At 31.5% G+C, this 16,154-nt stretch overlaps 2 protein-coding genes across 3 annotated transcripts; one reads left to right on the forward strand and one right to left on the reverse strand.

The window, feature by feature from the left end:
* Window positions 1-208: 208 nt before the first annotated feature.
* Rpb7 (DNA-directed RNA polymerase II subunit Rpb7) lies at window positions 209-1,306 on the forward strand. Its single transcript, XM_076414463.1, has 6 exons — window positions 209-344; window positions 398-507; window positions 564-723; window positions 777-827; window positions 893-1,030; window positions 1,087-1,306. Exons 1-6 carry the CDS (start codon window positions 333-335, stop codon window positions 1,135-1,137), a joined length of 522 nt encoding a protein of 173 aa, XP_076270578.1. The 5' UTR covers window positions 209-332; the 3' UTR covers window positions 1,138-1,306.
* Window positions 1,298-16,014, reverse strand: LOC143202712 (protein tudor). Of its 2 annotated transcripts, XM_076414429.1 has the most exons (31): window positions 15,636-16,014; window positions 15,389-15,570; window positions 15,021-15,155; window positions 14,821-14,961; window positions 14,518-14,768; window positions 14,183-14,463; window positions 13,233-13,347; window positions 12,936-13,178; window positions 12,559-12,878; window positions 12,344-12,439; window positions 10,895-10,966; window positions 10,479-10,751; window positions 10,324-10,419; window positions 9,366-9,389; window positions 7,431-7,532; window positions 7,178-7,370; window positions 6,903-7,113; window positions 6,332-6,485; window positions 5,962-6,273; window positions 5,791-5,898; window positions 5,576-5,727; window positions 5,346-5,524; window positions 5,079-5,286; window positions 4,785-5,010; window positions 3,104-3,431; window positions 2,928-3,050; window positions 2,760-2,880; window positions 2,524-2,703; window positions 2,213-2,470; window positions 1,983-2,156; window positions 1,298-1,922 (listed from the first exon to the last, which is right to left on the reverse strand). In XM_076414429.1, exons 1-31 carry the CDS (start codon window positions 15,857-15,859, stop codon window positions 1,792-1,794), a joined length of 5,613 nt encoding a protein of 1,870 aa, XP_076270544.1. In that variant the 5' UTR covers window positions 15,860-16,014; the 3' UTR covers window positions 1,298-1,791. The 2 variants fall into 2 exon arrangements, with proteins under 2 accessions (XP_076270544.1, XP_076270545.1); XM_076414430.1 differs by lacking the exon at window positions 9,366-9,389.
* Between the last annotated feature and the right edge of the window lie 140 nt (window positions 16,015-16,154).

Here is a 16,154-nt window from a genome sequence, read left to right on the forward strand (position 1 = left end):
TAATAACATTATTTTTATATATCGATACTTTAAAAAATAAATATATATCGATTTCAAATATGAGAAAGAATGTATCATGTCGATTTTAAATGTATATTAAAAGTAATTAGGTTTTTAAAATGTTTAAACAAATATCTTCAATTTTTTAAAGAAATATTAAAATAAATATTTTCATCTATATACAATTTTATTAATATTTTTCGGCGTCCCTAGTTCAGTTTCAGAGTAATAAGTAACCTACAAATGAGACTGTTTGTTATTCGAGTGTTGGTTTGTTTTGGTATAAGTTTGTTTTTGTTTAGTGCCAGGATTATTAATATTTTAAGTTAACAATGTTTTTTCACGTAGGAATATTAAGTTTTAATGTTTAAATTTTTTTTAACACACTCTATTTTAGATATCATTGGAACATGAAATATTACTCCATCCTCAATATTTTGGTCCACAATTATTAGAAAAGGTTAAGACAAAGTTGTATACAGAAGTAGAAGGTACTTGTACGGGAAAGTATGTGGTGTAATTAATTTAAAATTCAAGCTTTATGTAATTGTTTATTCTAATAGATATGGGTTTGTAATAGCAGTAACTACAATTGACAGTATAGGAGCAGGACTAATTCTTCCAGGTCAAGGATTTGTAGTTTATCCTGTAAAATATAAAGCAATTGTATTTAGACCATTTAAAGGTGAAGTTTTAGATGCTGTTGTCAGACAAGTAAATAAGGTATGTTAATTCAAAATGTATCATTCATATTTTATATAAGATTTGTTTTTCAGGTGGGAATGTTTGCTGAAATTGGTCCTTTATCTTGTTTTATCTCACATCATGTAAGAAATATATGTTTATATGTGAATAATTATTTCTGAAATAACATTTTTTAAAATTTTTACAGTCGATACCTTCAGAAATGGAATTTTGTCCAAACGTAAATCCACAGTGTTATAAAACAAAAGATGAAGATGTTGTAATTCATGCAGAAGGTGAAATTAGATTAAAAATTGTTGGTACCAGAGTAGATGCCAGTGGTATTGTAAGTATTTAGTAATATCTGTGTACTTCTCTATTAACCATTTTTCTTCTTTTCAGTTTGCCATTGGTACATTAATGGATGACTATTTAGGACTTATAAGTAACTAATAGGAATAATTTTTCATTTCAATATTATTAATTTTAAATCAAATTGATTTTTTTTATGACCCTGTATTTCATTTCCTGATTGTTTCAATTAAATTAAGACAAAAGGGCAGTTTTTCCGACATTTATAAAAAACAAACTTGTAAAATAAATATGAACAATATTTTATAAAGATTTTTTATTATGAGAAAAAAACAATCTATCCTAAAAGTAACAACAAAAGAAAGCTTAGGATTTACGATAATTCATAAAACAACTTGCAACGTGGTATAAAATAAGATAGTTGTTGAGAACAAAGTAGGTAAAATATATCAATATTCTAAATATGGTTTATGCATATTTTTAAATTATAACATTAATTCTGGTAACAACCTCTTAAAAAATGTTATACATATATATTCAGAATAAAAAGTAAATAAATAACATAAGTTAAAAAAAACATCTAATCTGTTATTTTTAAATCCTGATTATAGAAGCTGTTGATTGCAATACAACTGGAACATTATTCTTTCATGATAAATGTTGTCCATGTATCATTTCAGATAACTTTATCCCGTTAATATTTAGAATTGATGTTTTTCGGATGGAGGAATCAAGTTCTTGCAAATGTAATGCTACTTTTTTGTCATCATTTACAAAACAATTGTTTCTTCCCAATTATTCACTGCCATTGGAGGTATCATTATCACAGATTTGAGTTTTGGTAAATGTGTCTGACAGTTTCTTAACGTCATCTCCTGGTTTTGCGCCAGCTTTATTGGAATGGTTAGTATTTAAATTATCACCACCTAAATATAAAATATTTATTGATACAAACATTTTTGTAATGGACAATCAGTAATACCAACCGCTATTGTAATCAATGACGTTCTCACTATCGTCTAATAGTTCAGTCTTATTTGCTTCTGCATTTGACGAGTTAAGATTTGTTTTAATACCTCCCAGTCGTGGTCTTATATCTGTGTTATTAAGATAGAGACGGACTTCGTCTTCACTTATCGTTTCGATTCCAAACATGGTACCTAAAAAATATTTTCGTTATGCGTGAAAATCAGCATCATTTGCTTAATTCAGTTACCTATTGGGTATAATTCTAGGAATTTCTTATTCGAGTCTTCGTTCCAAGTCAGGCCAGGCATTGTTTCCAAGCTAAAGGTTTCTGATAGGACTTCCCCGTTTTTCTCCAAGTTGAATTCGTTTAAGCTCCTGAAATTCCTGATCAAACCTGGCTCAGTTAGTGGCAGTATTCGAGGTACTATACTTTCTCCGTTTAGCAGTAGTTCGATGGTTGCCGTTTCACCTGTAGTTAGTTTTTTCATCTCAAATATTGTTTGGCCTAAAATAAAAAGTAACTAAGCGTGTGTGTATGTGTTTGTGTGTATACACTACCGTCAGCAGATATTTCATTAAATTTATCTTGCGCTTCTTTCGTCCAATATGGAATACCGTCAGGACGTTGAAGGCAACACTTCTGTGCTAACGGAGGAGTAACAACTAGATCTTCCGGTAGCTGCCTGAGACTGCTGCTTACACAGGAATTCCCATAATCAATGAAAAGTAATTCTATGCCTGTGACAACATGATTATTTTTAAATCTGATATTTCTCAACATGTTTCAAACTTACCCGCAATTGTATTGGACAAAATTCGGGCTCTATACCACATTTCATCGTCAGGAAATAACGCTGCGCATAATGTACCCGGAGCCATGTCATCAAGTTCCGGGAAGGATTCCGCACCTGAAAGCTATATACCAAAATAAAACATAACGGTACCATTTTCAAAATACGTACTTGTTCGGCAATCCACTCTAATTCATCCACACAGTTTTCCAGCTGTATCCAAAATTCAGATGGAGAATTCAGGTGACTAACAAAACAGGTAGCTTTATTTTCTAGTACGATCTCACAAGGCACCTTAAATTTAAAACGTATAACACGGATAACGATTGGTTCGGATCTAGACTTACGGCAAAATTTTGAGCCAGCAATGCGTCTTTCACATTTTGCGAATTTGCGTACAGTTCTATGATATGAATTTTTTCGTCTTGTATCAGAAGTTCTGCAACCAAATTATCTTGAGAAGTTAAATTTTCAAATAATTCTAGAGCAGCCTGGCTCCATTCCTCATCTATGGATTTCAATTTCAAACTACATCGGGTAGCGTAGACGGCTAGAGAAAGTAAACTGGGCGGTAGCGTTTTCAGTTGGGTGGTTTTGTTATTGATAACGTCAGTATTTCCATAGTCGACAAAACGTACGGTCGTTATATCGTCATCGGCATCCAAAACTTCAGCCCTAAATGAATGAAAGTTAATAAGAAATGAGGTTTCCGGTTTAATTTGCATTATTTTTTATTTATTTAAAAATCATCAAACATGCCACATGTTACAACTATAGTCTATCTAAAGTAGCAGTGAACTCAAGTCATCTCAATCTAGGACGTATTTAACTTTGAATTTTAGTTTATTTTAGCTTTTATATGTAATATATATTACAACATTCTAATGCAAATAGAATATTGAAACAAAAATATTATAAAATACCATTTATTTTAATATTATAGTTAACTGCTGCTTTGGATAAAGTATAGTCATTCACTGTCTAGTCATTTTTAATTCGTTTCTTATATTATTATTATAATTCCAGATTTTATTAATAATCGTAATTAATAACTCAATATCTAAGATTTCAGGCACAAACTTCGGTACTATACAAGGGGTTTTTGTCTCTTCAACTTGCAGGTAGCTCCACTTTTCTATCAAGGAGTTTTGATGCTTCTATGTTTTTTTTTCACAAACCGTTCGCTCACCTAAACTTAATTCTTTCTGGATGTCCTCATTTCTAATATTCCATGGGACATTAACAACGCTGTAGAGAATATTGGATCATATTGATACCATAGTGGCTCCACGGAAGTCCACATTGGTTTGAAAATTTGGTTATATAATAACAATTTAATGTGGATTAATATTTCGGATTGTCGTCCAAACAGCCACATTTTTTTAAGGCTCAAACAATGTATTGCTGTTTCCTTTTAGCATGTTCTTGCTATTTCAGCTTCCCATCCAGTGTCATGTGCAAGCATTTTCCAGTGTTCACATTATTTTAGAACCAATCATTACCAACGGGTAGTCTACTTTCTATATGTGAAATTTACATGTGTAAACTTCGTAGCATTAACTTTATTCGTAATTTCTCATTTACAGTCGTTTGAACGTTGTAATTTGCAGGTAAGGCAAATATAAAATCAACAAATGTGGCCGATGTTATTCCTTCACGTTTAGTCATATCATACAATATTGGTACACAATATTATAAAGTAGACATAATCATATATAACAGATTGGTTTCAAATATGTATTGTTTGTTATTTTGAATTGACGATTAGAAATGTAAGATTTGATGATTCTCGCTAGGTAATTTATTTACTAACATCTTTTCGAGGCAATCGTGCCATACTTTATTAAAGACTTGGTCACATCTAAAAGTATAGAAGCACAACATTCCTTTTTTTTTTCAAAAGTTCAGTTGTCGAATTTTTATTTTCAAATTAGTAACCCGGGAGCAGTTCCTATTCTTCAATAATTGGTTTAAAGCGTTTCAAGAACTATTTGGATATGATTCGACAATTATATTTTGAGAACTCACCTGTACCATTGATGGTCCACACTATATGGGGCAGCACATAGAATACCAACGGAAACTGTTTCTAAAACTGGCATCTCCTCAACAGTTTTTTGTAATTTAACTTGTAGCTCGTCTAAAGTAGTGGACGCTTGAGCAAACTGCACGTAGAATTCTGTAGGACTGTCTATATGGCTTACATAAACAGAAGTACCTCTTTGTTCTGCATCATCTTCTGATTCTACTAGAGCTAAGAAAATATTATTGTAAAAACAATGTTATGAATTATCGGCGGAAAATCCATTATTTCAAGCATACCTGTTTCTTCGAATACTTCATTTTCACTGTATAAATATCCTGTAGTTTCTTCTTGTGTTACATCATTGTCGTCATTAAGATGCTCCCCTTTTGGTGCAGTGTCACATGTCGATTCAATAATACCTTCCCATCCTGATTCCCCATAATATATTTCAAGAACAATTTCTTTTCCAAGCAAATTGTTAATTTGTTCCGAGTTTATTTTCACCTACGTTTATTTAAAATTAAAATACAACATATATACTCATATAATTTAGAATCATTAACCTCTGTACATAGCATATTGGGGACGTTAAATTCACTTTTTAGCTGTCTTAAGGCATCAAAACCAACTTTTTCTTTAGTTCCATAATCAACATAAAAAACTATTACTTCCGTATTATCAAAAGTTGTTACTTGTCCTCTATACCAGTGTCCATCATTACTTCGAACAGCATATATGGATCCTAAAAGATTGTTTTAATACAGTATTCAAATAAAGACAAATATTAACTCACCTTCTTCAGGAATAATGCTCGTTTCCTGTTTAGAATTATTGTAAGAAGAATCTAAATTTACCAAAAGCATTCCAATCAAATCAGTAATATCATTTGGTTGTATATAAATTGATGTGCCATCTACACCTGATACAAATCCAGTTATATGGGCACTAAAAAAACAATCAAGAAACAAAACATAAGTTGAGTTTAGATCTATAGTACTGAGATACTACCTTAGAATAAGTAGAGGGCATAACGGTTCAACCGTATCCAATGCACCATCATCTGGATTCAAAATGACCAATTTGTTCCCAGAGTTATCATAAAACGTCACATCCAATCTGTATTTAAGTAAATTCCATTTAAGTAATAGCATAAATTAAAAATATTACTCCATAACTTACACATTGTTTGTCAAAATGTTATCTACATATATAATTAGAGTTTTTTCAATATAACTTTTCAAGACATTCTCAAAACATTCCGTGGCTGATTCTAAATTATGCGCCTTACAATTCAAAGCCAAACCGCACTCAAGGGCTATAATGATATCCATCAGATTATTAACGCTCTTCAAAATAACTCGAAACTGTTGGTTAAGCAATAGGGCAACATCAACTTCTGGAGCTTGAGGGGGTGGCGTGACAACCACCAGGTTATCCTGAACCAACAAATTTCTTATATCTTCGTCCCTATCCCATAATTCAATATAGGTTCTAGGACAGTAAAGTTAGTGTTATTGAAAACCTTAAGATATATACAATAAATATTTACCGTATATCATCATTATATAAAAATTTTGCTGTATAAAATTCCTTCTCAAAATATTTACTAAAAGTGGAACAATCTGGCCAACTTTCTCCTGTGGGATTAACGAAATTTAAGCCACAACAAATTGCCTGTGCTGGTAGATTCATGAATTTTTTTTCTGAAAGATATTTATATATAAAATCCATGATTTCAGAGAAAAATAATATAAAAAAAGGTTGGAAAAAAGTAATCTCGGAGTTTCCGAATAGATAGCTTTAACGTAGCAATACTATCTAGCAATACTTATTCAATATTCCATAACAGTCCATAGAACATTGTGGTTATAAAGGTAGCACAATTCGTTTTTTTTTATAATGTCAGTCAACAGTTATTAAAGATGGAGAATCTAGAGGGTTATTTTTGCCATATTTTGCCTTTTTTATCTCTGAAAGGGAAAAATACAGCGTAGGCTCACTACGTGACATACATGGTATTGGGTGCTTAATACCAGTATCAGAAACGATCGCTTTGGATATAAAATGACAAAATTACCTTTTCCCCAAGCCCACATAAAATTAACTCATCTATTACTCACCAATGGCCCACACTTTAGTTACAGTAGCAACGTTTCCAAAATCTACATAGAACACTTTAAATTGACCACCTGATGATTCCAATATTTGCGCTCTATACAAGACCTTGTCTTCAGGGAAGTAACCTATAACTGGTGCGCCTACTGGACAATGTTCCGGTTTCCGATTTTTATATGTTTGTTGAATATCTTCCATGAGTGTTTTGAATTCATCCTTGCAATAATAAATATATATGGATAAAAGTTTAGTTATATTATACTTTAATGAAAATGCTTACTTGGACTGATTGAAGTTGACAATAAAAATGTCCGGGATTGTGAAACCAGCTAATCATTACTTGAGATTCCGTACCAACTACATTTAGTTTTTTAAACGTTGCTGTAAATGATGCGGCATCTAATGGTACAGACACTTCACTCATGTTCCAGGTTTCGTTACTCGCACTGCTTTCAAATGAGGCATTATTAGACCTAGATAAAACAACAATGTGAAATGTTTTGGCCTCCTAATTTCACAAGCGCATTATTAACCTGTTATGAAATCGGCTGCCGCCAAAGTCATTCCGCGAACTCGTACGGAGATTCCTTTTGAAACTTTTTTCAGATCCACTAGAACTCATTTCACTACCATCCCTAGAAAGAGTAAGTATTAGCAACCCAAAATTATGTTTATATTATGTTTATGTGTATGCTTTAGATGCATACACATAAACAACAGCATATTATTGATCCTATACCCACCAAAATGATAAAAAGCGCTATGTTTAATAAAACAGGCATTCGAAAAATAAATTGTATTTGAAGAATAATAAAATGCTTTCATTTTTAGTTTATTTTGCTCATGCATAATGTTGACTTCTACTTTTACTTATTGATATGATTAACAATGGAAACTTCAGTAATACTGATCCAACACTGGATTCTTAACAAAATATTATTCAACAATTTTGAATACTCCATAATCAGAATATTACCTGACGGAAACTGAAAGTTAGAAAATGAAGTCCTTTAAGCAAATAAAGGATTAATTAAACGAGCACGTTTAAAAAAACAGAAATTATAATATATAACACACTAATAGGACTATAATAAAGTATAATGTGTAAATAATGACAACGCCAAAACAAGTCAAAGCAACACTAATATTAGAGGAAAAGAAGATGTTAATAACCATACAAAGATTTTAAAAAATTCATGGTGAAAACATAATTAAAATGAACTATGAAATGCAAAGAGTAAAGTGGTTGGGCTATTTTATTACAACTAAAGAAAAATTGCAAATACAACAATAGGGTGCAGTATAAAAAGGAAGACTAATATGGAAACGGATGTAAACAAGTAAAAATCCCAAAATTCACCGATATCCCTTCATTTATTCATATTTGGTGGACGCAATTAAATTAAAAGAAGAACATCGTAGTATGTAAGTAGTATGTTTTATTTAACTTAACACAGATTCAAGAACAAGAATAACGATTTTTGGAGCTCAAAAAACATTAAATGATTCCAGTAAAAGCCCTTACATTTTGAAAATTGTTTGTTTTCAGATATATGGAAATATAGCCGTATTTTTTAAAATTAAGACAAATGATAAATAAAATGCATCAACTGAATTTAATAGAATGCCAGAATGCTAGTGTACTAAAATTATAATGTATAGATATACACAAATCAAACAAAATGTATAACATCAGACGAAATTATAAGGTGATCATTAAAGGCAAACTAATAACATGCATTCATATATTAAAAATTGTGCTTAATTTTACAACTACTCTAGTTAAAGCAATGTCACAGTTATCCAATATCCACAACTTCCATTAATAAATAATATTTTTTTTGGGCTGGTTATGTGGAGACTGCCTCATATAGTCTGCCTACCTGATGCCTGCCACTAAACCCCACCCTATCAGTTGATCCAATGACTGATATACTTCTTACTGTTAGTAAGGAGGGTGCCCGTAATCGAGAACACCATCAAGAGGCACAAGGGCCAGGCATGACATGACAATAATAAGATTAAATAACCCTAACCATATGGGTCATTTCAAGTGCTTTACGTTCATAAACATATTAAAAACACCACTTACTGTTTTTTTTTGTTCAATGAATAATTTATCCGTTAAATAATTTATATCCCAAAAGAGCATAACTGAAGCCTAAGCAAATATGTAGAAATGAATGAATAAATATATATGGTTGATTAACTTACACCAAATATGATCTTTATTACCCAGAAGCATACTACACAGTATGTCCAATCAAGAAAGTTGCTCAAAATCTATTTGGAATAATAAATTAAATGAAATCAAGTAGCATTTTATAAAAAACATTAATAAATTTAAGCTTTCTTAATCAATTTTTTTTAAGTTCTCTTTCAATTAGACAAACTATGAATCTCTCTACCATTTAGCAATATTTTTACTTACAATATCGGTTATTAAATAAAATTGAATATGATGTTACCTTTTAAATTTGTTTGTATGCGACCTAAAATATATATTAATATCTGTATATTTAATATAACTAAGAACATTGTAACTATAGAACTAGCAGGAAAAATATATATCTTATGAAAAATAACATATCTTAGTCATATTATTATAGTAGATATATATTATTTGGTTATCTCTAATTTTGAATTAGTTTGGATTTAGTTCCGTTCTGATTAGTTTTTATATATGATAAATCAAACAAGTGAAGTCAAATAATAAATTCTTCGCATCTACCAATCCTTCATACATGGACAAATTTTAGATCTGATAAAAGAAGGAAAACGAGAGTAAGACTGAAGATATTTTGCATCATCACTTAATTTTGATTTAAAAAACTTATACCATAAATCAACAATTTTTCAGCCATTACCGATGTGTATCTGAACATTCATTGTTGATAAAAAATAAATTAATTGTGGCAAGAAATTTCTTCACGAAACAACTTTCCAAATTCTTTGAAACAATAAACTAAAACACAATTTCAAGTGACTGACTGATTGACACACTATTACACATTATCGGCAATTTTAAGATGATTTGCTTGATTATAATATTATGCAACGATAGCAATTATCAAATGATCGACATTTTTATAAAAAATATATGTTTAAATCGTTTTTTTTTGTCATATTTTCAAGGCTTAATTCTTTCAGAATACATATATTTAATAGTATTTTCCAAAATTTAAATTATTTTCGTAGATATAGCTATTTTAGTGAGATGGTATCCAAACTCCATACAAGATTTTCTCGAAATTACTTTTTTCAAAACTGTTGACATGATATATTAAGTTCTACTTAACAGATTTACATGATTTTTACTGTTTTAAGGTTAAATTTTGAGGTATTCTAGAGTAGAAAACCCATTTAAAATCATACCAAACTATATACCATTTTTCACTGCTAGTAAAAACAATGAATCATACTCACTTCCTATATTCTTTCTTGAAACCATCTCTTTTGTTACTGTCTTTGTTGTGTGCCCAGCTGTTTCTCTCACTTCTGTCTGCTTTGTCATGGTCAAATCTGCATAATTTACCAAATAATGATCATTACCAAATAAAACATTTATCACCGGCCATCACCTTCTTTTATTACCGCTGAATTTGTCCCTATGCCTTCGGTCATCATAGCTTGCTTGGGCACTTGGTAGCGTTGTATCCCAAAGGCCGCTGTTCGATTTATTAATTCCGTTTTCATTCACAGCAGCTGCCCAAGAATTCGATTGGTTGTAAGCATCTCTGTTGTTCCAGTTGTTTTTGTTGTCGTGTCGGGGTCTGTTAATTCGGTCGTTAATATTCGTTTTTTTCGAGTGTTCCGATCTATTTCCTCTATCTCTATCCGGTCGTTCGTTATTTCTACGTATAAAGTAACGGCGTAGATAAATGGTACCAATAAAACAGTTTTAATTATGAAGCCTCATTATTTAATATATTATTTAGATTTACTAACAGGTATCAATAAATAACTCTTATTTTGAAAGTAAAAACTGTTAACCTACCTCAATCCTTTACTAGTTTGTCTCCAAGATCCTTTCTCAGGCGAATCGTCATTTGAATTTGAGTCGCTTTGTCTATTAAAATAAAAATGTTAAATATTTTTTTATTTACGATGTAAGAATGAACATAACAACTTACATCCTGGTAATTCTCCAAGATAATGGTATTTGCCTGATTGCATTAACAAATAAATACACAACTATGAATACTTAAGTTACGAAAAAAGCTAACTTGCCTAAAGCTCTAGTATAAGAACGGTATAGTACCGTCCGGTTTTTGTGAAGTATAGTGTCAATCAGTAAATTGGTATCCGAAGAAGCAATCTCTTCCATCAAACAGTGAAGCAATCGAAGCAGTTTATGAGAGCGCATAAGAAGGAAGGCTGTATAAAAAAATAATGTCCAATGCCAGTTACCGCTGTCGCCTCAAATTTATTCTCAAAAGCTCGACATATCCAAAGTAAACACAAACACAAAAATCATTGAAATTAGGAATTAACTTCAACTCCCTTCCAACACTCACACATAATAAGGCAAAAAGACGTCGTCACTTTTGCATACTGTCATCAAAGGGACTTTAATGTTCATTTATATTAAATTGCTGTCAAAACTTTCACCCCCCGTCGAAGTGTACAGAAACTGGTCTTCTCAAAAGAGGAACGAGAAATGATCTTCGCCTGTAAAATAGCTTCAATTTACGTGAAATTCGCAAGAAGTCACAATTTAAATCAGAAACCTTAAAAAAATGTCATGACATGCCCTCCTAAGGGTTTCATGTGCCACCCACATGTTTAAGACCTAGGACAATTCCAAACTGGCTTCACCTCAAGCCCAAAACTCCAATGCCGAGAAAGTTAATTTTTTCAAGTTAGATCAATTAAAATAAATGATTATAAAAAGGCTAAAGTCCAAACATTTCGACGTTAGTCGCAAATTTCAAATGTACTGAAGGCTGCAGAGGCATATAAATTTTAATTTTAAAACCTGACTAATGACTTTCAGTCAAAAGAACAGACTAAACGCATTAAACCCCCTTCTGAATTATTACTAACTATTATATATATATATATATATATATATATATATATATATATATATATATATATATATATATATATATATTATTACTAACTAGTTAGTAGTTTTGAACAATACAATCAATTATGAACGACCGCATAAGTTTCAAGTCTAAAATGAAAATCCCTTTTTCACTTCATACTACATGAGCAAAATAGCTTGACACTATGGAAAAATTGAAACATGATCATATTTATCTCAGGAATGTATAATATAAAACATTATTAATTTTTAGTATTAATGTGGAAGCTGTAGAAAGTGTATATGACCTCTTTGCCTGTTGCCTTTTCAACCGAGCTCACAAATTTCAAACCTCTCATTCTCATACAACCTCTCAAATAATTGACATCACCGAGTTATTAAGAAAGTACTTACCGTAAACTACCAGTTCTCCAGGATTTCTCGCTTGGTCTGTCACTGCTCCTGCTATCGGAACGATCACTTCTGCCTTTCCATTCTTTAGTATTGTCTCTACAATTAACCCAAATAATATCATCATGCCCGTTAGCGTAAAAATTAATTCTTATTTGATCAAAACATTGTCGTGAAACTTAAAACTCTTAAATTTTTAACATTAAATATTACTATACCTTGCCGGTTTTCTCTGCGGTCTATAGGTGTCGCTACTGTCAGACTTCCTATGTTCAATCTTGTTACCCGCTTGTACCAATAAAGGGCTCACTTGACTCTTAGCTGTGGCGATTTTGTCCAAAAGTAGTGAGGCAACGTTATAATTAGCCGCGTCGATCAGCTCGACCAGTGCTTTCCTGCCGAGCATCTCACTAACTTTCATAGTAAATGTCTGCTCGAGAATTAGCTCTTCAAGTAAATTATCGCGAACTTTATCCGTACCCATGTTCTGGTATCCGTTCAGGCAACACTCGATGGCTTGAGGCCGGAGAACTGTTAACTATAAGTATAATATTATTAATCACACATGATAATTAGGGTTAAGAAAACACATTACCAATTCTCCTTCGATCATTTTAAGATGAGCGATTGAGATCACTTCTTCGTTGCCATAATCAATATATCGGACTTTAACGTTTTCGCGATCAATTATATCAACGATTTCACTTCTATACCACACCTGGTCGACTTGGTACAATGCGCAACATGGGAGGCCTAACTTGATTTCGTTTACATCAATAGTATCGTTGGTCTTACACGAAATTTGTAGATCTTCCATTACTTTCAGAAGTTCTTGTTCCTAAAATATATAATATCAATAGGCGAATCAAGGCGCATGTTTCTTAAATTTAACCTTAGCAGCCAGTTGTACATAAAACCTATTGCAACTGAAGACATAGCTCACTTTTACAGGTTGCGTAAAACCTCTATTTAGTAGCAGTGGTTCAGGATAAGCGTGTTGAGCTGCCCTGTAATAAAATCACTTTAAAACCAAACCATTAAATACTATCATGTTATTGAACGTGTAACATAAAATGTAACTGAAATGGAACTACATGATTGTTGTTATCATTTCAGTATCGATGATTTATACACGATTCTACTCTACTATATACTTCTACTATCTGATTCTATTAGCGATACATTGAAATGACACATAAAATTTTTCATTAACCATTTATTGAACAAAATTTATACAAATTGAACGTGTATTACCATCAATTTCTAAGATTTTACAACACATTGGATAGACCTAATCAAATCGGTTAAGCAGGGTGAGTATGTTGATCCAATTAATTTAATTTATGATTTGTATGGTTGTACTAAGACAATAAAAAACCTATAAGGTAAATTGATTTATGTGATAGCAATTTATGTACTTTTAATTTTCTTGGATTTTTCCAAGCTATAAAAAAATTTCCAACTGTTGATCCATCAATTCATCGACTTTTGTTTTGTATAGCTCCATGGAACATTTGAGCTATCAAAACCAAACTGTTTAGCTGGAATATGACAAGAGCATTGCTATAAAATTTCAGTGTATTTTGCACAACTTTTTTAGCATATGTAGGAAAGAAATACCCACGGGATAAAATCTCGTAGCAGACAAATAAAGAAACTTGAATTTGATGGTGTAAACCATCATTAAACCTTAATAATATTCATATTAGACTATAAATGACATCTGCAACAATTAGTTCCGGATTCTAATATGTATCAAAAATAATGAATCAGTATATGAGTTACTTTTTATAAACTCCATATATGACTTATAAATATGAGAGTAAATTTTAATATAAATACCTGTTTATCACGTCCAAAGCATTCGTTTTTGTTTCGGGGTCCCACATTTCACATTTTGGTATTGTTGTCTTTTTGTTAGATGGCAATACTTTCATATATAATAGGCGGTTATCCACAAATTTCTTGAATGCCAATAACATATCTAATGTCACAGTCGATTTTTCAACGCCATTTAAAGACAGACGTATTGCCATAACTTTAGGGAGAACATATTTAAAAGGGATCTGATACAGAGCTTCCAAAGGTAGAGTTTCATAATTACCAAAATCTACATAAAATACCTAAGACAAAATGAAACTGTTAATTAGGAACGTTAGTTTTTGAAATATACTTGCTTTAAACTGGTTATCTACTTCATTCGTCACAACCGCTCTGCATACATTTCCGTCTTCGATGCACCTGGCTAAACAAATTGTGCCTGGCAAAGGAATATCTTCCAACATTCTTAAATTAATAGAATTAATTTCTTTCATCAATTTAGCTAGAACATGTTCTGATTGTTGCAATTGGACAGAAAATAATGTGGGACCCTCATTTACGAAAGATACATATACTGCATATTGTTGAAGAGGTTCAAGTGTCGATGCTGAAATTTTTAGGTTACTTTTTCTAATTATTATTAAAACTCAACTATTTACCTTTATAACTGTTGATTTCTGATGGGGCTCCTGTTGGTAAAGGAGTAGGTGTACTTTTCTGTAAACTCATACTTAATAGCACTGCCTGTTGGGCATGTAACGGTATAGGTTGTAACAATCCCCTACTTATGAGTAATGCACCTGAAAAAAATGTAACAATGCAAAAATAACATATGTATATAATGATTGTTTTAGTATACCAATATCAGTGTTGTCAATAAAAAGTTTAACAAGGTAGTACTGAGTAGCTTGAGTCAACAGTTGACATTGCACCTCCCTGTAACGTAATTCTCTTGATATTATCTCAAATAAATGTTCTTTCCATTCTCCTCCGCCTAAAAAAGAATAAATTTGGTTGTATTCAGACAGAACAGAAATTTCACATTAAACTGTAACCAAAACATTATTGGTTATAAATAGAACTGTTCCGCTTGGTTTAACAAGTACATGTTTTTTGATTCTCTGCTTTCATAAGTAAAATATGTTGACAATTTAAACCTTGACTATTAATTAGGCAGTATTAGTCATATCCAGACAAATTAGGATAGTCAGGATTTATTTTGTTTACCTGGGCAATGTGCTTCAGCAAATATAAATCCTGTTGCTTGAGGTGGGATGGAGATAAAGGCTGAACATAGAGTATGTAAACTTCTAATATTATCACTGGGAACTATGTCTTTATTACCATAATCTATAAAAATTACCTCAACGAAGCATTCATTAAGATTATCAATGCTTAATATTCTGGCCCTAATAAAAATGTTAGATCACTGTACATTTTTAATACACATTTTAAAATAAAAATAGTAATTTACCTATAGTATTTATTGTCTTTATATTTCGCGCATACCAAAGTGCCGACCTGTAATTTTTCGAACGGTATTCTACCTAAGCCTTGATCGAATTGAGGCGAGATGCCGCGAAGAAATTCTTCAACATAAATTGAATTGTTTTTTTCGGATTGCCCCCACACTTTTAGAAAGGGACCTTCCTTGTCCACGTAAGTTATAAAGAGGTCTAATGTTTCTTGTGGCTCCATTTCGATATATACCCTATTCGATCATTTAGTTATAGCATTTAAATAGGTCGTTGCAGGCGAAAACCGGCAGGAAACGTTCTTAATCAGAATAGGACAGTGTTTTATCACCTAACCAAACAGAAATGTCAAAAGTTCATTCGCGTTATTTTGGCACTGTCAAATCAGTATTTTTCCCATATGTTTATAAAAAAAAGTTGTTGCTGATAACCCAAATAACAGCCTGAATAAGAACCCTATTAAATTATTAATTAATATGTGAATAAAAAGTTACTACTTAGGAATTATATTAAAATAA

This window comes from Rhynchophorus ferrugineus, unplaced genomic scaffold (assembly GCF_030347505.1).
Source record: "Rhynchophorus ferrugineus isolate W39M unplaced genomic scaffold, kcgeb_rfMv2 rfM9, whole genome shotgun sequence".
Classification (NCBI taxonomy): domain Eukaryota; kingdom Metazoa; phylum Arthropoda; class Insecta; order Coleoptera; family Curculionidae; genus Rhynchophorus; species Rhynchophorus ferrugineus.

What these genes read in the sequence shown, in the direction of transcription:
- LOC143202712 (XM_076414429.1), bottom strand. Translation starts at nt 15,859, where the DNA reads ATGGAGCCACAAGAAACATTAGACCTCTTTATAACTTACGTGGACAAG. An exon ending in CAAACTAGTAAAGGATTGAG is followed by an intron (nt 10,752 to 10,894) that starts GTAGGTTAACAG and finishes CTTTATACGTAG; the next exon opens with AAATAACGAACGACCGGATA. An exon ending in CGTCATTGATTACAATAGCG is followed by an intron (nt 1,923 to 1,982) that starts GTTGGTATTACT and finishes TTTTATATTTAG; the next exon opens with GTGGTGATAATTTAAATACT.
- Rpb7 (XM_076414463.1), top strand. An exon ending in GAAGGTACTTGTACGGGAAA is followed by an intron (nt 508 to 563) that starts GTATGTGGTGTA and finishes TTATTCTAATAG; the next exon opens with ATATGGGTTTGTAATAGCAG. An exon ending in TTGTCAGACAAGTAAATAAG is followed by an intron (nt 724 to 776) that starts GTATGTTAATTC and finishes TTTGTTTTTCAG; the next exon opens with GTGGGAATGTTTGCTGAAAT.